The 27,001-nt window shown below is 32.9% G+C and overlaps 1 protein-coding gene across 1 annotated transcript in view; it reads right to left on the reverse strand.

The window, feature by feature from the left end:
• Positions 1 to 25,534, reverse strand: part of LOC140449530 (alpha-amylase-like) — a 265,425-nt gene extending 239,891 nt beyond the window's left edge. Inside the window, exons 1-7 of the mRNA XM_072542729.1 lie at positions 25,337 to 25,534; positions 25,022 to 25,179; positions 24,761 to 24,965; positions 19,745 to 19,949; positions 9,931 to 10,293; positions 7,640 to 7,822; positions 5,947 to 6,129 (exon numbers count right to left, since the gene is read on the reverse strand). Coding sequence (XP_072398830.1) covers positions 5,947 to 6,129; positions 7,640 to 7,822; positions 9,931 to 10,293; positions 19,745 to 19,949; positions 24,761 to 24,965; positions 25,022 to 25,179; positions 25,337 to 25,513 — 1,474 coding nt within the window. The 5' untranslated portion in view covers positions 25,514 to 25,534. The remainder of the gene's footprint in view (positions 1 to 5,946; positions 6,130 to 7,639; positions 7,823 to 9,930; positions 10,294 to 19,744; positions 19,950 to 24,760; positions 24,966 to 25,021; positions 25,180 to 25,336) is intronic.
• Between the last annotated feature and the right edge of the window lie 1,467 nt (positions 25,535 to 27,001).

A 27,001-nucleotide genomic window follows, 5' to 3' on the forward strand; every position in this document is an offset into this window, starting at 1 on the left:
TATTCCTTCTAATAAAATACTGCTTATTTTATCGGATGCTGCTCCTTATATGGTGAAAGCAGGACAAAATTTAAAAATATTTTTCCCAGATTTAATACATGTTACTTGTGTAGCGCATAGATTAAACAGAGTTGCAGAGGAAATACGAAAAAAGTTTCCTCTTGTAAATACCATGATATCCAGTGTCAAAAAAGTATTTCTTAAATCTCCTATAAGAATTCAACTTTATAAAGAAATGCTACCTAACATTCCTCTTCCACCACAACCTATTTTAACGCGATGGGGAACATGGTTAGAAGCAGCTAATTTTTATGCAGATCATTTTGTTAAAATAAAGAACATAATTGATACGTTAACAGATGAAAGTTCCCAATCTCTTTTGGATTCTAAACAAACTTTTCAGAGTAACTTGCTTCAACAAGAACTTTCATTTATAAAATCAAATTTTAGTTTTGTTCAAAAAACAATTACTCAGTTAGAATCACCAAAACTGTCATTGTTCGAAAGTACAGCATTAATAAAAGAATTTGCGTCATGTTGTCGGAACGTAAGAGGTAATATTGGAAAAGATATTTTAAAAAAATTTGAAGCTACTATGGAAAAAAATAAAGGTTACCATATTCTTTCTGAAGTAGTCAGTGTTCTAGCTGGAAATATTTCGGAAACAATTAATTTAGAACCAAATGTTTTGGTTAGTTTGAAAAATGCTCCCGTTACATCAGTTGATGTTGAACGAAGTTTTTCCATATATAAATATATGTACTCAGACAGAAGCCACAAGTTTTTGTTAGAAAATTTTGAACACCACTTGGTCATTTATTGTTACCATAATTCTAAATAAGTTTATTCATACTTAAAAATGATGTAGTTACTTAAAATAAATGTAAATCTTAATGAATAGTAGGAAATATTTAGTTATGTACACTTTTTTTTAAATAAAATTGTTACTATTTTACGATTTTTTATTTATTTGTATGCATATTTTATAAAATATTTGCATATTTTCGATTAAACACGTGCATATTTATGCGCATATTTTCTACATTTTTATTTGCATATTTGCCGAAGTCTAATTATTACATAAATACATGGAACTCTCAACCTTATTACGCTCCTGGCGATTTTTAAATTATCTAAATGCTACATGTAATAGATACAAAAAATGGTGTACGAGACAAATATTTGCTTTATGATAGGTATTTACATATAAATTTTATTACTTTCTCTTTTTTAGAAATAAAAATGTTGAAATTCTCGTTTCTTATTAATACAAATAAAAATAAATGAACCAGTTGCGCCATCTAGTATTGACACGCTTGACTAAAATAGTTTACTCATATTGATATCTACAAAAAGTAAACCAGGCAGAAATGTAGATGGAACTACAAAATAGCTTACAAATTGTTTAGTGATTTACCAAAGTGTGAATGGTGTGGACTAATATCGACGTATACAGTAAGTTCGTATTAGGGTGGCCCTTTTTTCGGTACGTGTTCCGAAATCTACTCAATAGGTCAATAAACCAAATATCTTCAAATCAACCCTGTGACATACTCATGATGATGAACGAAATATAAGAGAGCTTAGGGAGAATATTGAACAGCAAACCGAATTGGGAAAATATGTTTATTTTGTATTTAACTTGTGTTTATTTTGTAATTCGTAGTTACAAATTTTTTCAAAAATATAATATCGGCTTTGTATATTGCCAAGATTCTCTAGTAAGGATCTGTAATTTATGTTTTGAGTCTTGACTGCTAAATTAGACAATTTGTCATATTTCATACTATTTCTCAAGTAATGTTTAGATAATAATTTTTAACTTAAACAAATTCTTTCTGCTGAAGCTACTGACTACTCAGTACTCAGCTGAAACTGAGACTACAGGTATAGTAAACATAATTATATTATGAGTTTAAACATTAGAATCAGATTCGTACTGAATCAGATGGTTGTCGTATTGAATAGAGTTTGGTATATTAGGCGCTAAAAGTTGTAGTTCACGTATAGCTCATAGGATTATATATTTGTTTTCTCCATGTTAAATTACTATACCTAAGTCACTCATCATCATAATTGGTTCAACAATTATTTGTGGATCTTGACCTGCTCACAGACTGTCGCCACTCCCGTCTATTCCTAGCAGCTTTCCTTCATCTTCTACCATTAGAACCTTAAGATCTTCTTCTACATCATCAATCCAACTTCTACGCGGTCGTACGCTACTTCTTCTGTCCCCTGAGCTTGATAATGTCAATCTCTTTGTTTATTTATTATCTGACATCCTAGCAATGTTTCCAGCCCATCTTATACTGTGCATTTTAATAAAATTCACAATATCTAGAACTGTGCATGTGCATAGTTGGTATACCTAATTCAAAGATATATCTTCTACGCGAAGGAACATTTTTATTTAGGGAAGAGCTTGTATATGCGGTTTAAGAGGCTAATAGGTCTATAATTTTCTAAGTCTGTTCTATCTCTTTTTTTATGCAAAATGATGATTATAGCATTGTTCCATTCTTTGGGCACCTCTCTTTGCTGCAAACATATATTAAAGAGTTTCTTTAATTTAATTCAATTAAATTCAATCCATTTTTCCCAACGCTGTCGAATCTTATCTAACTTTAGCTCTGGCATTAGTTCGGAACCTTCATTCATGATCTTCTTTGATTGTATTCCTGTTTGATCTTCTCGTCTACTTCCTAATAATTCCTCGTAAAACTCTTCGACATGTATTAACTCGTTGCTACGTGATATTATTTTATATTGCTTGTATCTTAATTTATAAATTTCACATTTTCCATTCGTTAGCTTTCTACCTAGAACTTTTAGGCTGTTATTTTGATGTACAGTACGTTTAATATTATCGGTTTTAATTTTCCTTAAAACTCTCATGATTGCCTTCGAAACAGTTTTATTCATTTCTTTTAGAGTGTGGCTGTCTGGATTCTTATCGCTTCTCATTTGTCTTCTTTGATCCAGAAGTGTTTCAGTATATTGACTTATTTTACTATCTCATTTTCTTTTAGGACAGTGCACTCGGTAACTTTCTTGTAAGGCATTTATGATGTAATTATTCAAGTCGTTAAGATCGTTCTCGGAGGTTTTATGCAGTAGTAGCTTATTATTGATATGTGCCTGGTATTGGTTGATATCTAATGGTAATGTTCATATACCGTGAGATTTATTTTTTATTATTATATTCCTTTCTCTTTTTATGTTGATTTGGACTTATCGCTCGTATCATTCTGTGGTCACGTGGTCACTGCTTGTGGTAAAATTATTGAATACTATTACATCTTTAATTATTTGTTTTTTGCCACCTATGATGTAGTCGATTTCGTTCCTTGTTCTACCGTTTGGCTTTTCGGGTTCCATCTTCTGTGCATCTTTTTGTGAAAGAAGCTGTTCCTGTTGAATAAATTATTCTGAAGTAGGAATCCTAGTAGCGTTTCTCCTCGGTCATTTCTTCTTGGGAAACCGAGTTTTCCGCAGGCTGTTTCTAGCTCTGCTTCTTTTACACCTATTTTCGCATTGAAATCGCCTCATAAAATTGTGAATTAAGTACGAGAGTCATTAAGCGCAATAGATATATCGTCATAAAACATTTCGATTTATTCGTCAATATGGTCTGTTGCTAGAGCGTATACTTGGATAATTTTAAGTTGATATCTACTGCTTAGCTTCAGAATAAGATATGCAACTCTAGATGATATACTTTGGATGGTTATTATATTGTTCGCGTTGTTTTATGGACAAAGAAACCGATGCCTCCAACTGATCTAGTTTCAGAGCTAATCTGATAAAATATATGCCCTAATTTAAGTGTTTTCAAAGTTTCACCTCTCTTTCTAACTTCGCTGAGTTAATAAATAAATAAAGTTAATAATAAACGAGATAATTGAATAATTATACTTCCCCCTTCAACTATTTCCTTCTTAATTTGGAAATATCAACCGCTCAAAAATTTTTGTAAAAAAGAAATTGTAGGAAATTGCATTTGCTACAATTTCGGTCCTCACCCTTTTGTCTAAAAGTTGGCAATGTCGCCAATAGCAAAATTCGGGCTTTACGATTGGTCAAATTGCAACCTTAATTGCAGCCACTGGTATTGCCCGAAATTGCAGCTCAACTCCGGATGTACCATTGGTCAAATTGCAACATAATTGCAGCCGATGGTATTGCCCGAAATTGAGCATTGGCTATCGTGCAAGCTCCAATGGCAGAGCGCCATGGAGCAGTTGACCTAATTGATTGCGTAGAAATATAGGTGCACGATGGCCAACAATTCGTTCTCGTTAGGACAGGGTCCGCAGAATCAGCCTTCTTGGCAATACAGACCTTCTGGTTGATTAAGTTCCTACAAACTCTGCTTTTATTTACACCTAACCGCTATCCTTTTTATTTCAGAATTTTTCCTAAGTTCTCTAGCGAGACTTAGTCTGATTTTGTATTTAAATTGTATTTCTTTCAGCTTTTCGACTTGGGATATTTCTCGTGAAATATTTTATTTCGAATTAAATCGTCTTTTTGACTTACTCTCGGATATTTTTCTAATATTTACTCTCTTTCAGGGACTTTGAAATATTACTAATATTTTTCTCTTTTAGGGACTTTGAATATTTTGGGTATAAAAATAACTTAGATTATTTTCCTAACATTTTATGTACCTTTTGGACTTTGTAATATTTCGGTATAAAAATAACTTATTATTTTTCTATATTTCAGGTCTCATCGACTTTTTCGATAGGAAATTTTCGATAATCGAAAATTGTCAATAACTCGCTTTGTATTGATATTTTGTTACATGTGTTTGTTCATTCGTCCCGAAGACAATGCAACAAATACTTCTATCGCATTTTGGACGAAATCAGATATTTAGAAATTACACTTGTTTTCCGAAATTTTTGGGACTTCTGGAAAAGAAAAATTTTCACTCTTTTTTCCAATTTTATTTTTTCATTAATTAGTCTTAGGTGTGATAACTAATAACCTTCTCTTACAGATTCTTAGTTCTAAGACTAATTAACACCTTATTTGCAGATTCTTAGTTCTAAGATAATTAACACTTTGTTTGCAGATTCTTAGTTCTAAGACTAATTAACACTTCGTTTGAGATTCTTAGTTTTAGTAACATTTATTTGCATTTCTTTAAAAAGGTATTTCTCTCTAGCTTTGTGGTCATATACGGCCTATATGTCCACGGACCATGACCCTTACCTGCTCCGGTCCATCTCAGCTATGGATAGTGCGACTGGACCACCTTCCCTCATTCCCGAGGGTTCAGGTCAGCGACAACAATGACGGAGATATTAAGCAAAAACGGTTCTCCTTTAAAATCCAGATGGCGGCTGATACAACGGTGGAATGCAGTCGTAATTTTAAATTTATACTATTATGGACCCTCCCTAAAGGTTTGAATAATAAAATTTGGGGCAGCTCGCTATGCGAGGTCAAATGCTATCCTGACTAGACTATGGCAATACCATAGGAATAGCAAACTACTACTGTTTGCTATTGCTATGTGTCTTTTTACTTTGTCTTTGACTTAAATAAAGGGACCTATAGTTGTTAATTTGGATTCTGTATTAAACATTTTGAGGGTTTTTAGCAATCAACGTATATAACCAACAGGGTGCTATCGACAGACACTGCGACTAAATCATTAAAGTGCTTTAAAAGCTCGTTATTTGTTTAACATTTTAAGTATTTATTTCGTACACAATTTTTGTAGTATTCTACTCTTTGCACCCATTTGTGATTAAAAATTTCACAATTTCTAATGTAATTAATCGATTTTTCACGATTAACCCAAAAATTTTAAATTTTATCAAAAATACTGTTAAAGGGTAAAATGTAGCTTATAAAAAATCGAAGTGATTTTTTTTTCTGAAAGCTTACTATAAAATATTTAGTACCGTAGTATTTAATATCAATACTTACCCCCAATATGTATGGCCAACATATAGTCTTCTCCGTCTACATCCAAATAAATGTCAGCTTTTCCTTCTTGGTCCACAACAACCACCTTGCCTGTGCATTCACCATCAATTAAATCGCCAGAAATTACATCACAGTATGTACCAGGTGGTAAAGAAGTTTGTAGGATTGCATTAATATCTCCCTCTAAAACAAATTCAAATGTCGTATCTAGTGGTCAATAAAAGTACCACTGAGTGTGCTTTATAATCATTACTGTCGCTATTTTTTATTTATGTACCTAAGTTACGGCGGTAAATATTTGGTCTGCAGCTAAACGTATTAAAGACAAAGATCATAATAATGAATAGACTACATAACAATCATCCACACATAACTACGATTGACCGGTTTGAGGTTATGAGCTCAAATTTTTATCTGGGACCATTGATCACAAACACAGGATCGCTACAGAAGTCAATAAAACGTAGATGTGAGGCCAGTCACCTTCGGAAAGATGACCAAAATATGGAAGGACACTCAAATTTTACGAACTCTAAAAATGAGGTTGAACAACTGCTTAATGTTCCCAATATTGACACTTGAATGTGAATTTTGGACCCTATTACAAGCGGAGAAAAAACAGTTAGACGCCACTGAAATGTTCTGTTAGAGAAGAATGTTACGAAGTACTTGGCTATCCAGCAAAGTCATAACTTTGGACATGTTATAAGAGCAGACACTGAAGATCACGAGAAAGATCTCCAACAAGATGGATCGATCAAATTAGGAATATACAAAAGACCTATGATTAGACAACATAACACATGCCGGCAAATGGCCAGCGTGACCATATGCTAACATAAACATTTAAACGATATTTTATAAATTTTGACATTAATTTACATTTTTGTTTCAAATTTTGATAAAAAATTTTAAAAAATGATATCTGGGAATAGGTATAACTAGCTACGGAGATGTTGAAAAAGAAGTACGACAACAAAGCTTAAAAGCAAGTAAAGCGGAGGGATCTCTTAATGATGCAATCTATAAGAAGAAACACCTAAAACAAGACACAAAAACAAGAATCTATAAAGCAGCAATTAACACAAACGGCGGAGACAAGACCTGACACATCTAAAACGAGACCATTACTAGAAACAACAGAGATGAAAATACTTCGACGAATATCAATGAAAAGTCTGTTGGATAGGGAGAGAAGCGAAAACATAAGAAGAGCATGTAATATAGAAGACATAAATGGATGGGTGAGAAAACGGAAACAGGAGTGAAATGAACACATTAGTAGAAGGCAGATGATAGGATAGTATGAATAGCACGAGATGTCACCAAATGGACGAAGAAGTATTGGCAGACCAAGCAAAGATAGTGCGACAATTTAAAAAATTTAGGAGGCTAATATTGAACAGGAAACAGGCTTTAAAGCCTACATAAAAGAAAGAAGAAGAAGTTTCAAATTTTGAAAAAAGTTTAAATACATGTATCGTCTAACCTATTATACAAAAAAGCATCCACAAAATACAGAATACATATAAATAATAAAGAGATCCTAATATCATTAAAACTAACGGAAGTACAAAATTACGGTATAATTTCTACAATATTTATGTAAATGGAAACAAGAAAGAGGCACATGATTATTATTTTTAAGCAGTACCGCATTACCAAGGACTTGAAATCTTAAATACGAACCTACCTATAGTCATTGCTATGAATCCTTGATTTTCTCGTCCAAAAGCTATCTGGTTCTGTCCATTGTCCCACCAATTGGTAATTCTTGTACCCAAGCACACATTTCTGAATCTGACCATATTGTAGATCTGATGCCACCGATGTTCACAGACCCATCCATTGTTGCAAGATCCATCTGGATTGAATCCTGGAGATTAGAATTACATCTTGTTGTACTAGAAATTAACAAAATTTTCTAATAATGATATATTTAAAAAATATCATAGTAAAAGAAAATGTACACATGTAAAAAAATGTACAAATGTAAGAAAATAACACTTCTATTAATTAAAATATTATTACCAGAAGCACGGATGATCATAATATGTTATGGTCATCCGTGCCAGAAGGAAATACATGAATATGACCAAGAAATAAATGTCGCACAGGGTGTCATCAATCACGAAAATAATATATCTACTCTATGTAGGAAAATAATATATATACAAGGTATACTTAAAAATAATGCAAAATGCAATAATAGAAGAAAATTAATTTATACAAAACTACACAGATAACCCGATATTGGCAGCGATCCTTACATGGTAGTAACAAAGATACGAGAAGAAATAAAAAAGGAACAAAAAGACCAGGAAAAACTAATTACAAGAAAGCCTGTAGCATTTTAAATCACCTTAAATATGTTAAAACCTCGAAAAAGTATTTTTAATCCTTTTGCGTCGCTGGAGTTGATAATAAACACATTTTAAAGTTTGTTTATATATCACAGATGTTTATTTCTTCGGTATTCTTTGATAGTGAAGCCGCTTTAGGATATTTTGAGCGTCAACTAAACAGGAATATGTTGGTTTATGCTTTATTTATACCTAGTTGGGTAAACGATTTTTAAAAGACTCTTACTCTCAGTGAGGCCGCTGTCAAAAGCAGTTGGTTTCGGTGTCAGTCAAAATTTTTCTTCAAATTCGTAATATTTTTTCGTTTTTTGTCTTTTGTCATAGAAAAATGTGTATTATGGTAGCAGTGTGAAGTTTTATGTGAAATTTAAGAAGTTGGGTTTGAGATTTTATAGAGAGAAGACACGGCGTGAGTAGTCTGAAGTAACCGGCAAATTTGTTTGTAAAAAAAGTGAATTATACTCGAATGTAATGTGTCGATTTAAATAAGAGTAATCACCCTTTTTGTTTCGTGCCGTCTCTCACCTAAGGGATTTGAAGAACGACATTTACAACAACTTAAAAAGATACCCACATAGTTCCATTGCGTTTGAGTTTTTAAGAAGCCAAGTTTCAAAGGTTGCGTCCCAGTACCCAGCTTCCACCCTCATTTTGTTTGTCCCAGGTCATTCCAGACTATTTTCGCAGTGCATTTGTTTGTGTTGCAGTGAATTTGAGTCCAGTTCCAACCCCAGAACTTTTAAGGGAAAAAATAACATTTAGTGAAATTCAGGTAATTTTTTTGTTAAACTTTAAATGTAAAAATAGAGATTTTCCACCAATAATTGCTTTTAAGACAAGTTAAGAAATTGTAATAAGGAAAATTATAAATGTTAAGGAGTGGTTAGCTGTCATATTAATTATTCTCAAAGTTTTAAAATTTAGTATTGACTTATGACAGTTAGCACTATTTTTTTTGACAATTGATACATACCCAATCATAAATTTAAAGTTCTTTTTGTTTTGTTTTTAAAAAGGCTATAGCGACAAGCTAATTACGAATTAAATTTTTGTATGCAAAAGTTAAATAAAACAATCTCATATTAAAATTTACATTTTCGCCAATGGTTTATATACATAAGAAATAGAAATGTGTTTTTTCAATATGTTTAGTTTCTACAGATATTAGATATGCTCGACACTTTAATTATACATTTTGAGTGCGTTGCATTTATGGGAAACAAAATTAATATCGCGACCAGCCCGATAATAAAAGTTTAGCGCCTGGCTTTTAAAAACAAAGAGCGAGTGTTCTGTGTTGAGTTTTAGTTTTTAGTAATTATTGAGACACCATTTGCATCGGTCCGTGATATATATACAAAAAAAACCGTAATTCAGAAACACATTTCAATTTTTATTTCATTTCTATTTCTTATGTGTATAACCAATTGCAAAAATGTAAATTTTAATATGAGATTATTTTATTTAATTTTTGAATACAAAAGTTTAATTATTCGTAATTAACTTGTCGCTACAGAAGTCAAGGTATCACGATACCTGTAACAGATTGAATACTAAATAGAAAAAAAGGTTTTTTACCGTAAATAAATAAAGTAGAAAAATAGATTTTTAAACAGCTTACCTGGTGAAGTAGTGTCGTCATTTTCATCCGAAGGAGGCCCTTGATCATGATCTTCAAATAAAAAGCTAGACATCAACCTAGGGGTGAAAAACGGATGTGCTAACATAAAAGAATTAGCAGCTCTATACAATTTGGGCTTCTTAAATGAAAGAATTCTAGTGTCTTGAAGCCTTTGGTTGTCATGATTGTCTATAAAAACAACACCATCTTGCGCTTTTACCAAGTACCAAGACGGTGACCCCCAATCTTTAAGGATGTGGAGTAGTTGGTTGCCCTGGATAATGTTTCCTAGCTGAACTCCAAAATTGAATTCTAGGACATCTCCGATATCTACGTACTCGAATTTAGAAACAGCTTCACCTCCTAAAATATATTGCACTGTTTATTAAAATTGTTTTATATATTTAACAAATCTAAGAAAAATTTATAAGGTCTTTAATTTTACTGCCAAGTTGTACAACCATTTGTATATGTGCGCTTTTGTGGTAAGCACCAATTTAACAAGAATGGAGGATTGGCGGATGTAGTGGCCAATGTAACAAAAATAAAAGAGCTGTGCTCACAACACAATATTGAGACTTAAAGCAACATGGCTAGCAGGCTATGCTAGATGATGACCAATTAAACTTAGGAAGGATTCAGCCAATTTGCATGCGTTTAAAAGACAGTAACCTGGAAATGAATATGACAAACTAATAGAATTAAGGAAAAGTGAACAAGAAAAGAGTAGTGATGTAAAGGACGAACTAAAAATAAAATTGTGGGGGCCAGTAAAGTATCAAGATCTTTATCTTTATCTTTAATTATTAATTTCTTCTTCTTCTTCTTTTTTTTTGAGATCTTTCAATTTATTTAATTCTGAAGCTGCCTCTGGTTAATTTCCTGGGAGGTAGATTGCCAACTATCCCTCCATCTTTTAGGTGGTCTTCCGGGAGGTCTTGAACCGGGACGGTTCTTTTCTAGGGCAATTTTTGGGAGTCTATTCTCATCCATTCGTCTTACATGATTGTACCACATCCTCTTACGCTGCCTTCCCTATCTTACAATATCTTGAATTTTGCACTGTTCTCTGACGTTTGTATTTCTCACCATGTCTCTTCTAGTTTTTCCCACTATTGTTCTTAGCGTTTTCATTTCGGCAACCCTTAGCATCTGTTTAGTTTTGTTGGTATCTTCGCGCACTTCTATGCCATATGTCATGATCAATCTGTGCGCATATACGGATTTGACCAGACTATCTCCAGCAGACATCCCGACAATGCGGATGCTTTGTTGATCTGACTCCTTAGGTCTTTTACTGGGTTGTGTGTACTTGATATATCTATACCCAGATATCTGAATAGCATCACCTGTTCTATGGGGTTGTTCTCAACCACTAACTTGCATCTGAGCGGATCTTTTGCTATTGTCATACATTTAGTTTTGTTGGTAGAAATGGTCATATTTAGTTGGCGGCTTATTTAAAAGAACTGAAAGAGCTGTCTCTGAAGATCATCTGATTCGGCAATAATTGCTGCATCATCTGCGTAACACACCATACCAATTCTTTTGTTGCCCATTCTGTATCCGAGATTGAGAGATGTTACTTTGTTTATAATTTTGCCCATGAGTAGGTTAAACAATAAGGGGCTTAAACTGTCGCCTTATCTAATTCCTCCCAGTATTGGAATATTTTCAGTGAATTGGTCTCCTGCTCTAACTTTGGTTACATTGTTATTATTTAGGTTATGGACTATCTTTGTTATGTTGGTCGGTGTTTTATTTTCTATTAATATATTTAGAATGTCTCCCAAGCGAACCCTGTCAAACGTCAGATCAATGAAGCAAATATACGGTGGCATGCCGAACTCTATAGCTTTTTCTTTTATTTGTTTTATTATGAATACTGCATCTGTTATAGACCGCCCTCTTGTAAAAACTTGTTGTTCTTCAGCATTAGTAATTTGCTTTTCAATTTGTCCTTAAGAATACTCGTGAAAAGTTTCATCGTTTTATTTAAGAGGGTTATTCCTTTGTAGTTATGTGAGCAAGTTTTTTGTCCTTTTTTAAATATGGGGATTGTGATGCTCTTTTGCCATTCCTCTGGTGTTTCTGTGTCATTTAAGATTTTTGTTAAATAGTTGTGACAGTTTACTTGCACGTTCAGGACCTCCATATTTTAAGAGTTTATTGGGTATACCATCTGTTCCAGGTAATTTTCTGCTTTTTAGCTTTTTGATCTTCTGCTCCGAAGCATTTTCCATACGTTCTTTTGGGCACCATGTAGGTCGTAGTCCATGTCGCTGGTGAATTTAGCCCAATGTTCTCTTTTGATTGATTTTATTCTTGCGTTTACTTCATTTCTTACTTGGACATATTCTGCGAGAGCTTCTTCCGATTGTGTGCTTTTATATCTCAAGTAGCATTTGCGTTTTAATTCAGCGAGTTCTTTTACTTCTTGATAAAACCACGATTTGGTGTGTTTTATCGCCCTCGTGTTAATTTTCCGCTTTCCAATTGCTTCTTTTGCTGGTTGGTTGATGCATTTCCTGTTTTTTTGCCAAGTATCTTCTACTCCCCATTCTAGTTGTAACTCGATTTCTTTTAGTTTGCTGGTAATCCTGTTTTATAAAGGAGTTTTGTACTCTCTGTTGCTAGCGACTCTATATTGCGTTTTTCGATGATCATTGGGGGTATTCTGTTTCGTTGCGGACGTTCTAGTAGCATCTTGCATAAAACAAGGTTCTGATCGGTCCCCAGGTTAGCAGATATTAAGGCTCTGACATCAAGTACTTGTGACGGTGTTACCACTCAATTTGTGATTATAAAATCTATCATTGATCGCTGGACTCGATTATTGTTAAAAGTGTATTTATGTTGGTCTTTATGAGGAAAGTATGTGTTGTTGATTCTCATTTAATTTCTAGCGCAAAAGTCTATTAGTGTTTCGATGTTTTCATTAATTGTTTCTTCGTTGTACTTTTGTTTTATACCTGGTATGACATCGTTTCCGATCCGTTCATTAAGATCTCCGAATACGATAATTTTGTGTTTAGCATTTATGTTATCTACGGTGTTTTGTAGTTGCTAATAGAAATTTTCAGTTTCTGCTGTGGGCTTGGTTATGAGGGACATATGTGCTTATCAGGTGTGTTGTGATATTACGCATTTTTATAGAGATTCTTAATAACCTATCGTTGATGTATTTGATATCTTCGATGCTTTGCGTGTATTTGTCGTGCAGCAAAATTGCGCCTCTGAATATCCTCTCTTGTTTAGCTTTTCCGCTGTATATGAGTGTAAACTCTCCGTATTTTGATGTTCTTTTGCCTTTTTTCTTAGTTTCGGAGATTGCGCAGATGTCAATATTGTGTTTCTTCATTTCTATTATGATCTCCTGGTCTCTTCCGTTCCACGACGTTATGTTCCAGCACGCGATTATTGTGATGGGGTGTTTAGGTTTTCGTTTACCAATTCGTTTCTCCGTTGTTATAGAGCGTGTCGTCATAGCTCCTTTTTCCGGGCTTGGGACCGGCAGCGTCATCCGATGAGCTACTCAATCCACCCATCAGACAACTCAGGCTGAGTTTAATTAATTTATGAAAGTAAAAGAAAAAAAAAAAGATACTAATAAAAGAGATAATGTACGATCCAATTTAATGCCTACTTTTTTATTGAAAATATGCAATTTACAATTAATTTAACATATATCACCCTTCACCTATTATGTACAGTTTGTAGAATACCTAACTAGGAAAAAAACAATAGCCAGCCAACTAATATGTTTACCATAATAGTAATTTAAGTAATAAGAAAAGTACAAACTACATATTTATTTAAAAAAAGGTAATTTACTCGCTTACTAGAAAGAGTATTTCTCCACTTAAGCTTTCGTTTAAATTCTGTATGTTAAAAGAAAGGAAAAAAACATCTATAACTAAAAATTAAAAATGTGTCACAATTAGGAGATTATGGAGGTATTACAGCATCCCCTTTTAAATAGTTAAATATATAGTTAATTATTAGGTGAAATTAGTTAGTTATAAGAATTTATCAAAAATAAAGAGAAAAATTTCACAAACACATAATATGATTGAGGTGTAACGACCGGTTCCAAGTAGCTGGTTCCAATATGTACGGCACTGGAGGAGTTCTCAACTATTTCAATCCCAACTATTGAACTGAATCCCCAAATTCTGGTGAATGAAAACCCAAAAAGAAACAAAACCAATAAAAACTGAATAAATCTTCTAGTCTCCTGTGACTTCTAATCTTCCTATCTGACTTAACTAGTAATTTTCCAGTATGTAGAAGTTATCGAGATTGCGAGATGGCTAAAAAATGTAACAGACCGGATTATTTTCTGTTTTTTGTTATGGATGAAAGAAAAGAATGGGAAAAACAAGAACCCAAGGTTTTTAATCTTGTATAGAGGTGAAGGTTTGGACAAAAAATTGATTTAGTCAAATAAAATCGTTAATGGTTTGTCAAATTTGCTAAGACCTTGGATAAATTGAAACAATTATTTGAGTTTCGGCATGAAACATATGAACTCAATACATAGGAAATAAATAGATTATCCGTGAAAAAAGAAAAAGCCTAATATAATAAATCCTTTTAATTTTTGGCTACTCTATAGCTTTTAAAAAGGAGACTTAAAACTGGTTGCTTATTAAATATTAACACGTTAAGCCCCATGTGTACTATAATGGCACACACTCTAGTTTTATCTGGGAATGTGTGTACCTATCAAGCCACAGTGAAGTGTCGTGTTCCTAAAGCTGTGGCTCGTCGAGGATCGCATTTGCCGTGCTTTCTTTTGTATAAATTTGTGTAAACGGTCTGTGGTAAACAAAATCAGAGGTTGGTCCGTTAAACCAGGTCTTCACAAACAGGTTAGGTTATAGTTTCTAACATACTTCAGTCAGTATCGGTTCGAACGTCTAACGAGGCTAAGACTATTTTCTCTTCAGTTTTTTGTTAAAAAGTGGAACAAAAAAAGAAGATCATGTTCCGTAAAGGACTATCGGAAGACGAACTTGGCAGAATTGCCGAGTAGAGTGACTTTAGTGATATCAGTATGCCTAAAAGTACGTTTTATAATTCCGATGCCGATCCAGTGTACAATAAAAATGTTACTGATGGTTCTTCAGACTCATGCAGTAGTGAATATGAGTCTCGTAGAAAAAAAGTTAAAATTTGCAAACAAACACAAAATTGCAAAAAATTTACTGCAGGTCCTAGATCTAACCAAAAAGAGCCTGATACAAGTAGGATAGGTAAGTTATTTAGGAATGCACAATTTTTGTTTGTAGTTAACTATTTTTTGTTTTGTAGAAAAAGCTGAATCTGCAAACGTTAGCCTGGAAGCTGTTATTGACAATGTTGTATCAAGAAATAAAATAACATGGAGCGATGTGCCAAATCCAGATGATATCAATAAATTCAAACTATACTTTACTTCAGGAATAAATCACGAAGAAATTGCAAAACTTACAGACCACAAACCATTAGATTTCTACCTACTATTTATCGACCGTCAAGTGCAAGATTTGTTGGTTACTGAAAATAATAAATACGCCGAACAAACAATAATCGCTGGTATTGTAAATGAATTAATAACGAAAAATTCGCTTATGAGTAACTGGAGACCAATTGATAGAGAAGAATTGCTTCGATTTTTGGCTCTCATTATTTGGATGGGGTTAGACAGAAAACCCGATCTTAGAGATCATTGGAGTAACAATTTACTTTACAAGAATAAAGTTTCTAAAATGTGTGAAATAAGTAGAAGTCGATTTGAAATAATATTACATTTCTTTCACATTTCAGATAACGAGAGCTGCCCAACTGGAAACAGACTTTACAAAATTTCTCCTCTTGTACAAATACTAAATGAAAAGTTTCAGAAAATATATACTCCTAGAGAATCGTTATGTATTGACAAAACTATGGTGCCATTGTAATTTTTTGCAATAGATTCCAGAAAAAAGACACAAACTTTGCGTCAGATGTACTGCAAACAGATATACGTACGACGTAAAAGTGTACGGTGGAAAGAGATGCAACCATCTGAAAAGTCGTTAACATCCAGAGAGGTGATGGAACTTATGCAACCGCTTCTAGATACAGGCAGAACTTTATATACTGATAATTTTTATACGAGTGTTGACTTGGCCCATGATTTAAATAATAAGAAAAACCATTTAGTCGCAACATTACGTGCCAATAGGAAACATAATCCAAAAGCGGTAGTCGATGCCAAATTAAAAAGAAGTGACATGAAATATCTACAGAGTAATACAAAAGTAGTTATCGGAAAATGGAAAGATAAACAGGACGTTTTGTTTTTAACGACCAAGGATATTCCTTTGATGATAGATGTTCAAACAAAACATGGACCTGTTCCCAAACTATCGACCATTGTTGACTATATATATATCGATATGTCGGATCAGAGGGCTGCATATAATTCTCCTGTTCAACGAAGTATAAAGTGGTATCGTAAATTGGCTGTAGAATTACTAACAAATACCGCAATTGTAAACTCATTAGTTCTCTACAAATCTGTTACCTGCAAACATCTCTCAATTACTGAGTTCCGTGAACAGATTGTTCAAAGTCTTTTAATGCCGCAAACAACTTCTGAAAACACTTCTGAAAACAAAGAAATTTTCTAGCTTAGGAATAAAGAGGGTGATGTAACAACAGACAGACAGAAAATACTTGAAATAGTCGAAGAATTCTACACTATATTATACACAAACCAAATTAACAATAAAGTAAATGAAGACGGTAGACAAAAGGTTCAAAACCAGGGATCTGAGGACATTCCAGAAATTACTCAAGATGAGATAAAATATGCACTAAAAAAAAATGAAAAACAACAAGGCGCCAGGAGATGACGGAATAGTTACAGAAGCTATAAAACTTGGCGGAACTTCTCTTCTGAAAAAAATACGAGACCTGTTATATCTTCTTGTATAGTCAAAAAATTCCTATAGCTTAGAATAACTCCATTACAATTCTTCTGCATAAAAAGGATGACAACATGAACCTAGAGAATTACAGGCCAATTCTCTACTCAACCATTTATACAAACTGTACACCAGAAGAATAACCAATCGATTGGAAGCAAAGTTTGAGCTATATCAGCCAAGAGAACAGGCTGGTTTTCTCCCCAACTACGGTACAAATGACCACCTACAGTGCATAAAAGTCTTGATTGAGAAATCAATTGAATACAATAGACCTCTAGTTCTAACATTTATAGACTTCCATAAAGCGTTTGATACTATCGAACTACCCGCACTTCTAAAGGCATTGAAAGAGTGTCGAATTGATCATAGGTACACCAATATTATAGAAAATACATACGGAAATGCTACAACAACTATAAATCTGCACGTTCCTGCCAATGAGATACATATCAGGAGAGGTATTCAACAGGGAGATACTATGTCGCCAAGTTGTTCATTACTGTACTTGAACATGCCTTGAAGTCACTGAAATGGGAAAGTGTAAAGGAATAAATATTGACGGTGAGATGCTTAGTCATCTACGATTCGCAGATGATATTGTTCTGATTTCAGATGACCTAGAGACTGCCAGTGATGTGTTAAATGAACTCAGCGATGCAGCACGTAAAGTAGGTCTAAATATTAACTACCAAAAGACAAAAATGATGACTAATTTAGTTCCGAGCCATCCTTTAAGGGTAGAAAACGTCAAAATTGAAATTGTTGATAGCTACATATACCTTGGACATACGGTAAAAATTAGCAGAGATAATCAAACTGCTGAGCTTCTAAGAAGAATAACACTGGGATGGGCAGCATATGAAAGACTGCGTGATATTTTTAAAGGTGATATACCTATCAGCTGAAAAAGAAGAGCCTTTAATCAGTGTGTCCTGCCTATCCTTACATATGGCGCAGAGACACTTACCCTAACAAGGACATCTACACGAAAGAATATCGTGTTATCGTGTATCTATCTACACGAAAGATCATTGTTAGGTATAACGTTGCGAGATAGGGTAAGAAACGAAGAAATCCGTACAAAAAGTGGTGTAGAAGACATTATAAAACACATAGCCAAAATTAAATGGAGGTGGGCAGGAGACGTCGCTAGAATTAAGGATAACAGGTGGACCAAAAAAATCTTGGAGTGGAGACCGAGAGCGGATAGACGAAACCCGGGAAAACTACCCACAAGATGGACTGACGACATAAAAAGAGGATTTGTACCAACTGGATTGCAGCAGCACAAGATAGATCTGAATGGAGGTTTTTCGAGGAGGTCTATGTTCAGCAGTGGACAACTATGGGCTGATGATGATGATGAAACTTAAAATATCTTAGGGGGAACGCATTTGATTTTCTTGGGGTGAGCCAATGTGGCATGTGGCACACATGGTCCATATTAAAACAAATTACAAAAATAATTATAAATAGACCGTGTGTACCGTCTTGGTACATGCTGTTTTTTACTTAAAAAAATGTATTTTTTTTTATTTTAGAATAGAAATAAATAGTTATACACATTCTTACTTCAAAATTATTAAAAAAATGTTCCGGTCTGAGAGAATGGTCCGGGGCTTATATCATGATGGTCCGGCGCTTAACGTGTTAAAATTTCACCGGGTTACTTATGGACTTCACAACGAAAAAAACCAAACCAAAATACACTCTTACACCCTTCTAATAAATAAAAAAACCAATATTTTTCAAATTTAATACATCTTAAATTAAAATAAATTCTTGACAAAACTTTTCGTTACAAAAAGCTAACCATCCTCGTTTGACTATCTACATCGAAGTGAAGTCTGACTCTCTCTCCTAGGGCAGCTATGAATCTTTCGTTCTACGCACACTCTACCATTTATAATGTTGAAATTCTTTTGCCGGTAATATGAATTGTCTGACTATTAGTGATTATAAAAAACTATTGATTTTTAAATCATAATTAGAAAGTGACGAACGTTACAAAGTGTTACTGGTATCTGATAATGTGGCAAACTTGAGTCCTTAAGTTTCATTGCCTTACTGATTGACTTTACCAATGCCACTAAAAGAGTTTTTTAATACCTAGGTGATGAAACTTCGCCCCATTATTTTAAGGATAATATTATTATGTGAGGATTATAAGTACAATTTGAAACTCTTAACTCAAGACATAACAAAAAAATTTGAACATATTAAAAAAAAATACATAAAAATAATCTAGCTCCCAGAGCAACAAATAAAATATTTATGTTGCTTCAACTCCAATTAATAATCGGGTTCTGACAGCCGTACCATAACCAAATTTATTAACGTTTTTTGTGGAATCCATTGTACACAGTCTTTTTTGGAGTTTTTTAATAAAATATCATAATATAGAACCAGCTCTGAGAAAAATTTCTGTATTTTTCTACCAAATGAGATCTCTCCTAGTGGTGAAGCTTTTAAAAACTTGACCATAGCTCTGACGATGGCTTTGTAAGTCGAAAGCCCTCAGTTAGGAAATAAATGTTTACCCACTTTAAAAATACTTTTCTTTTCCTTTCTTTGATTGCAACGACTGCTTTAGTTTTCATCAGAAATCACGTGACACCAAATCGTTACATATAATGAAGTAGTAGTCTAATTGCACTGAAGAGAAATAATGATAAAACATGATTAATTTAAACGTTACGTCCCATACGTGAATACAGTATTATCTATGGTAAGAAATGTAGTGGATAAGCAACAGAAAAATATATAGAAATAAATAGCTAAATTACACAAAAACCACATCTAAAAATAAAGAAAATTTTATATTTGTTTCTTTCATATTTTATTTAGAATCTCACCCAAATCAGGAACTTCTTGATAAATATACGGTCGTGTTCCTTGGGCAAATCCGTGTTTTGTACTTAAATTTTGGGCGTTATCGTATATATATTTAAGATCTGAAGGCCACATGTGTTTTGCTGCATCCACTCTTATTCCTGCTACTCCTAAATCCAATAGTCTGTCTATATATTGTAAAAGTTTTTTTCGGACGCTATAAAGACTCTAAAAATTAATAAAAAAATTGATAGCAAATAAACTTTTTTCTGTTCTAATATAATAAAGGCAATAACATCACACTTAATACATGCTGGTAGAACCCGCTTTTATAATGAATTCAACAAAGCTCTAGGCGGTAGTGAAGCTACATACTGTGATTATATTATAATTGTTTAATATATCAAATTTTCGATAACTAACTGCTAGAAATACGGTATTCTGTTGTTAATTGTTATAACAGTGCTCTAGTATTAAAACCGTCGTGAAAATGGATCTCAAAACCGAGGAGAAAATGACAATAGTAGAGTATTATTTCCGCCCATGCGGAAATGAACGGAATAATGGTGTAAGTTTAAAATTAGTGCCTGAAAAATATCGACGTGTTTAACAAGAAGACCCGCAGTAAAAGTCAAATGTTACCTAGCAATGGTTGAGAAATTTCGTAACAGGTAGTGTGTTGTGTCAGGCGCAAGGACACTTCTGGTCCTCTAAAATCAGTTATTACCAACACTATTCAAGGACGTGTTCTCGATTAGTCCTTACAGTCTCCAAAAGGAAGCCTTTAATGTATTGCAAACTATACGTACTATAAACGTACTATAAACGTAGTATAAACGTACTATAAACGTACTATAAACGTACTATAAACGTACTATAAACGTACTATAAACGTACTATAAACGTACTATAAACGTACTATAAAAGTACTATAAACGTACTATAAACTTACTATAAACGTACTATAAACGTACTATAAACGTACTATAAACGTATTATAAACGTACTACAAACGTACTATAAACGTACTATAAACTTACTATAAACGTACTATAAACGTACTATAAACGTACTATAAAAGGACTATAAACGTACTATAAACTTACTATAAACGTACTATAAACGTACTATAAACGTACTATCAACGTACTAATAACTTACTATAAATGTACTATAAACGTACTATAAACGTATTATAAACGTAATATAAACGTACTATAAACGTACTATAAACTTACTATAAACGTACTATAAACGTACTATAAACGTAGTATAAACGTACTATAAACGTACTATAAACGTAGTATAAATGTAATATAAATGTACTATAAACTAAATGTCAGTAAGACACCCATTGTTCGCAGTTCTTGGTAGTTATCTTTACCGCATTCAAATTGGACGAAAACTAAACATTGCAAACAAACGTGTAAGAGAAGTCTACTGTAAATAAGTTTCCTAAGCAGTTATGCTCAATCTTTCGTCCAATACGTATCGACTCGGATTTATCGAAAACTAACGCGTTGTCTATAGACAAAAAGTTTGTGGGTAATTATTGTAAAATTGTGTTGTTTATAAATAATATTGACTTTAGTTTCATTACAATGGAGGAAGAAGATCCTCCTAATGAAGACGGATTAGACAATACCCATGATTATGGAATATAGTTTGGAGTTCCAAAATACAACAAATAATGCTGTCATTGATAAGGAGCCATCCAAAAAGGATATCTTTATTCCAATAAAGTGGAAAACAAATCTCGTATCTTTATCGACAAAACAAATAAGGATAAGGTTCTTGCTGTCCAAAATATAACAAGTATAACTAGTGTAGGTAAGAATAGGGTACGTGTTGAGTTAAAGTCAATAAAAAATTGACAAGGAAACTAAGTTCTTGTGGCTGGCTGTATACCATGTATCACAAAAAAATTATTTAAAAATTCCTTTATACCTTTTATAAAAGATTTTTTAATAAAAAATGCCAATAAATCAATTAAAGACGAACGTTTAAATGAACATAATCTAACTGAATTTATTCCTAATAATTTATTGCAAAAAAAAGGTATTATAAGAAATGTTTCTATAACTTTTACAGACAAATACCTTTTTGAAACTCTTATATCTCTTATAAAAGTTGTCCTAGATTTTTTAAGTAGAACAAAATTAAAAAAATTATGACAGAACAAAATTAAACCTTTTAAAGTAACAGAATCTTGACAAATACCAAAATTAAACCTTTTTAGAAGCAAAAACTAGCCTTCTGAATGGCTACACTGCGGTCTTAAATACAAATAATATAGTTACAATTTTGGATACATAAAGCATGGATAATTTTCCTCCTCTTCCTCAAACTAAAATATCTATAAATAAGGCTTCTAAAAGAAAGAAAACATACAGAGCTCTGGGCCCAAGCAAAAAAATCCAGAGATATACTACAATCACTAAGAAACCTTGTAAGTTTAACTATCAAGATCATTTCTTTAACACAATAGCTTCGCCAATGGTGCATAACAATATCAACCATTTAATGACCAAACCAGAACAAGACAAGAATAATCATAGTATATTTTTAGAGTTTATAGGTTTAAAAGTAAACGCATTAGATAATAGAAAAAATATCTCTTCTGGATATGATGAAATTCGGTATCCTATGCTTTATCATTTACCAATTAATGCTAAAATATTTTTAGCTCAAATAATGAACGACATTTGGATAGGCGGTGAAAGTATTAAAGAGTGAAAAAAGTTGTCGTTGTGCCTATTCTGAAACCCGATAAAAACCCAGATAAAAGCGAATAATACAGACCTATCTCTTTATTACCGTGATATTAAAAGTTGTTGAATAAATTGTCTAAAACAGATTGGAATGGTGGTTTAATAACACCAATGCTTTTCATAAAGTCAGTTCGGTTTTCAAATAAACTATGGAACTGGCGATGCTGTTGGTCAACTGGTGACAGATATACAGTCATGTCTTTCTCGAAATGACTACCAAGCTTTATTATTTCTTGACATAAAAAGAGCTTATAATAGTGTAGACTGGTCTATGTTACGAAATAAAATGATCAACTTACAAGTTCCAGAGGAAGTAGCAGACACCATACTCAAAATCTACATAAATAGATCAGTAGCAATCAGAAAAGATAACGGCATCATGTCTGAATATCATTTGGTAACAAAGAGTTTACCAGAAGAATCGGTTTTATTGCCATTACTTATATATATATATATATATATATATATATATATATATATATATATATATATATATTTACTTATGATTTACACGATATTCCACCTTATGCAAATGTTATTCTGTACGCTGATGATTTCGTCTTTTGCACATATGCAAGAAGTTATGATACAAGTTTAAAAAGTTTGAACAAAGCAATTTTACCTTTCGTCCAGGACATACGTAATCTAGGTTTTGATTTATCTCCACATAAATCGAAAGTGGTCATTTTCACTCGACACAATATTCCAAATTGTACTACCATCAAACTGAATGACATTAATTTTTTTTTAAGCAACCAAATAATTAAACTAGATCCCTAGACAAAAAATTAACCTTTATAGCACACACTTAGACATTTTACAAAAATGTAGTAAGGGATTAAACTTCGTAAAATGTATTATGAGGACAGGGTGGGGGGCGGAGGCCCAAACAGCCATGACTTTTTATAAATCATATATAGGATCCATTATAGATTATGATAGCTTTCTATATGTCTGTGCAAATAATACGTTACCTAAAAAATGAGATAATTTACAAAACAAAGCTTCGCGACTCTGCATTGGTGCATTGAAATTCACTCCAATTGAAACATTAAGAGTAGAAACTGTTGAACTTCCGTTAGAGCTGAGAAGACAATTGTTAGCAGAAAAAATGATGAAGCGTGAAGTCAAAAATTCACCATTTAATTACAAAATCTCTATCCTAAATACTAAAGAGCTTAAAGGATCATACTTACAAACAGAAACTCACCTCCATTATGTGACGGATCTAGAAACAATGACATGATCTTGGTTTTAATGAACAATGATAACAATAACAAAACATAAAAAAACAACTTAAATGTAACTTAACCTGAGTACGCAAATAAAAAAGAAAAACTACTAAAAAATTACTTAATACTTTGTACTGCCCTCGCCTAGCCTCTATAACTGCCTGTACACGTCGGCTTATGCTGTCTATGAGGTTGCGAATATCATCTTGCTGGATGTTTTCCCATTTCTCTTCTAGAGCCAAGCGAAGTTCGTTAATTGAGGCTTTTGCGACTTCGAAACCTCTACTATTTCTACCAAGAAAGTCCCAAACGTGCTCTATTGGGTTCAGATCTGGCGAACACGTTGTCCAGTTCATTTTATTAATACCACCTTCCTCTAAATAAGTAGACTTTAACAATAAAAGCTAACTTCATGAATCGCCTTGGGACGTTCAAAATATGTGTGTTCAGGAGATCCTTAAAATTTCCTCGGACAGATCATATAACCAACAACGCCGAAGTATTACGCCGAATAGGGACAAAAAGAAAACTTCTGCAACAATGAAGCGAAGAAAAGCAGCCTACTTGGGTCTATATAATATTTAGAAATTTGAAATACCAATTTTTAATTTATTATGAAGGGAAAAATGGAAGGGAAACTAGGCATCAAGAGAAGGAAATACTCACTGGTAAATAATATGAGGGAAAGAACAAACCTCGACCCCATGCACTTTTCAGAGCCGCACAAGATCGAAACAACTATGCCCGAATTATCGCCAACATTCAATAAATGAAAAAGGCATCTTAAAAAGAAGAAACGTTTTATCTGGAGAAATCTAGAATACGTGTTTTTCTTGTCACTGACATTTAATATTTCTCTAGAAATTTTTCTTATATTGTTTATTATTATTTTAGAGCACGCTTTTAGTTTTAGGTTTCAGTATATTCCAGTTGTAACAGTATTTAATACAATGTAAATAAATTAACAAATGTAAATAATTCGAACTATAAGTTTAATTTCTCGTTAGCATATTTATCTAATTTGGTTTTTCATTACCTGATTTAGATCTGGTAAACCAACCAACTGACAGTTTCTAACATTATTTGCGTCATTATAGTCATTAACTGTGCAAGGTTTGTTAAATTCATCCCTTATATAAGTTACAGCAGGATAGAACATGATACTGGGATAAGCAGAATTGCCTCCCATACCTTTTCCAGCCTTTTGAGCCATACCATTCATTAAAACGTCAACATAGATCCTAAAAGGATACCATACATATTATCTAAGTTTGATCAGTTTATATAACTTGTATACCTAACTCCTACATTGTTACAACGTTGTACCATATCAATAAGTTCGTCTTCAGTTCCAGAACGGGATATAAATTGGTAACTAACGGGCTGGTACCGTTCCCACCATGGTCTGTTCGCTCTGGTTATTCGTATAATTTGGTTTTCCGTTGGAGGAGATATCTAAAATGATACAATTCTAGTGAAAGGTATAAAGAAGAAGAAAATAGAGTAGTATAAAAAGATGACATCTTTAAAAGATCAAACAAAGGATAAAAGCTTTGAAGGAAACAGGAAACTAATATAAATAGTATATGAAGTTTTTAAAATTCGAAGTTACCTGCACTCCTGCAAATCCTTTGGGTCCTAGAAAGTTTTCACACTCCTCAGCTATATCTTTCCATTTCCATTCAAAAAGATGCACCATGGTACTCCTTCCAACTGTGAAATGATTATCTTTTTGGCAAAAAGATTGCTGTATTACGTAAATAAGAAATATCGCCTTCCAAAAGAACATTTTTCTTAAAATCTCATCGATCACATCAAGCACGTCTGTAAAAAAACTATACATGAACTTAAAATATTACTGTGGAATAAGCTGTCAAAATTGTGTGTCAAATATTATGTGGAAATATCCTATCGTTTCCTAAAATTAATAAAAACCAATCATTTGTAAAGTACACTTAGGATTTTCCTGCATTAAAAAATGGTTGTATGGGAGTATACGCCCATTTACATATAAAACACTGACCTAGATCATAATAAGAGTACCTACAGAGAGGCAGTAACTAATTACAAAAAAAGAGAAATAAGTCCAAAGAGTACATTATGTTTCTGATTATATCAAAGGATCTAGTAGGGGAATAACTCATCAGCGAGTTAATTCATATCGCATTGATAGGGATCATTCTAATATCTTGGACGATATAATAAATCTAGCAGGAAAGTTAGAAGACTCTGATAGATCTCATGTTTTAAATTTTATAATCCGGCTAAATAATGTTCCAAATTTATACCTCAAATTAGATAATGGATTTTGCACAGTGTTGATAGTAATAGAGATAGTCTGGTAATTGTTATCAAAGAATTGACCCATACATAATTATATTAAATAAAAATTGGCTTAAACCGGATTTTTATTTTAGCGTTAATTACTTTATAATATACTTTTCAGATAAAACTTTCCACCTTAAATTTCTTTTAAACTTCTAATTTTTAAGAAAAACGAAAAAACACGTCAATTATTATTTGAAGGGGAAAATATGTCATATTTAAGCTTGCTGGGAAAGGCACACTCCATCTTTTTTTATTTGATATTTGTATTCTCCTCTTTGTACTAATTTTAAAGATGTGTAACACATGATGCTTAAAGTGATTAGTTTATGAGAAAAATAAATACAAAAACAAAAAAACTGGATTGATAAAAAACAAACGGGTGTGCCGGTAGAAGTTACACTTCTATACATACTTTCGCCATTACAAATTTATCTGGGAGTCAATCTGCACAATCATTACATATGTAATGCTATAGGTAAGAGAGAGAAGAAAGAGAAACATAATTAGGTATATAGGTATATGGTGCATCGTTTGCTGTATATAAACAATATTTAACCTGTAATAGGAGTATAGTAAATGAAGAATTGACTCAATATTTTGATGAAAAATAATGGAAATAAAATACCATTATTACTAATGTGCAGCTACATTGTGCAGCTATGGAGTCTTAGACAAAGAAGTGAGAAATCAAGTAGAAAAATCAAATAGACTGACAGGATGAATTAATAACACTATATGGCGAAACAGACACATTAACACTGAGATGAAGTCAAGAATTTATAAAGTCAGTGTAAGACCACTAATGACATATGCCTCAGAAACAAGACCCGACACAGTCACAATACAAAGGCTACTGGAAACGGCAGCGATGAGAGTGAGAGTACTGAGAAGAGTTAGAGGAAATATGCTGAGAGACCGAAAGAGAAGCGAAGACATTAGAAGAAAATAT

The sequence above is a fragment of the Diabrotica undecimpunctata genome, chromosome 1, assembly GCF_040954645.1.
Source record: "Diabrotica undecimpunctata isolate CICGRU chromosome 1, icDiaUnde3, whole genome shotgun sequence".
NCBI classification, from domain to species: Eukaryota; Metazoa; Arthropoda; class Insecta; order Coleoptera; family Chrysomelidae; genus Diabrotica; species Diabrotica undecimpunctata.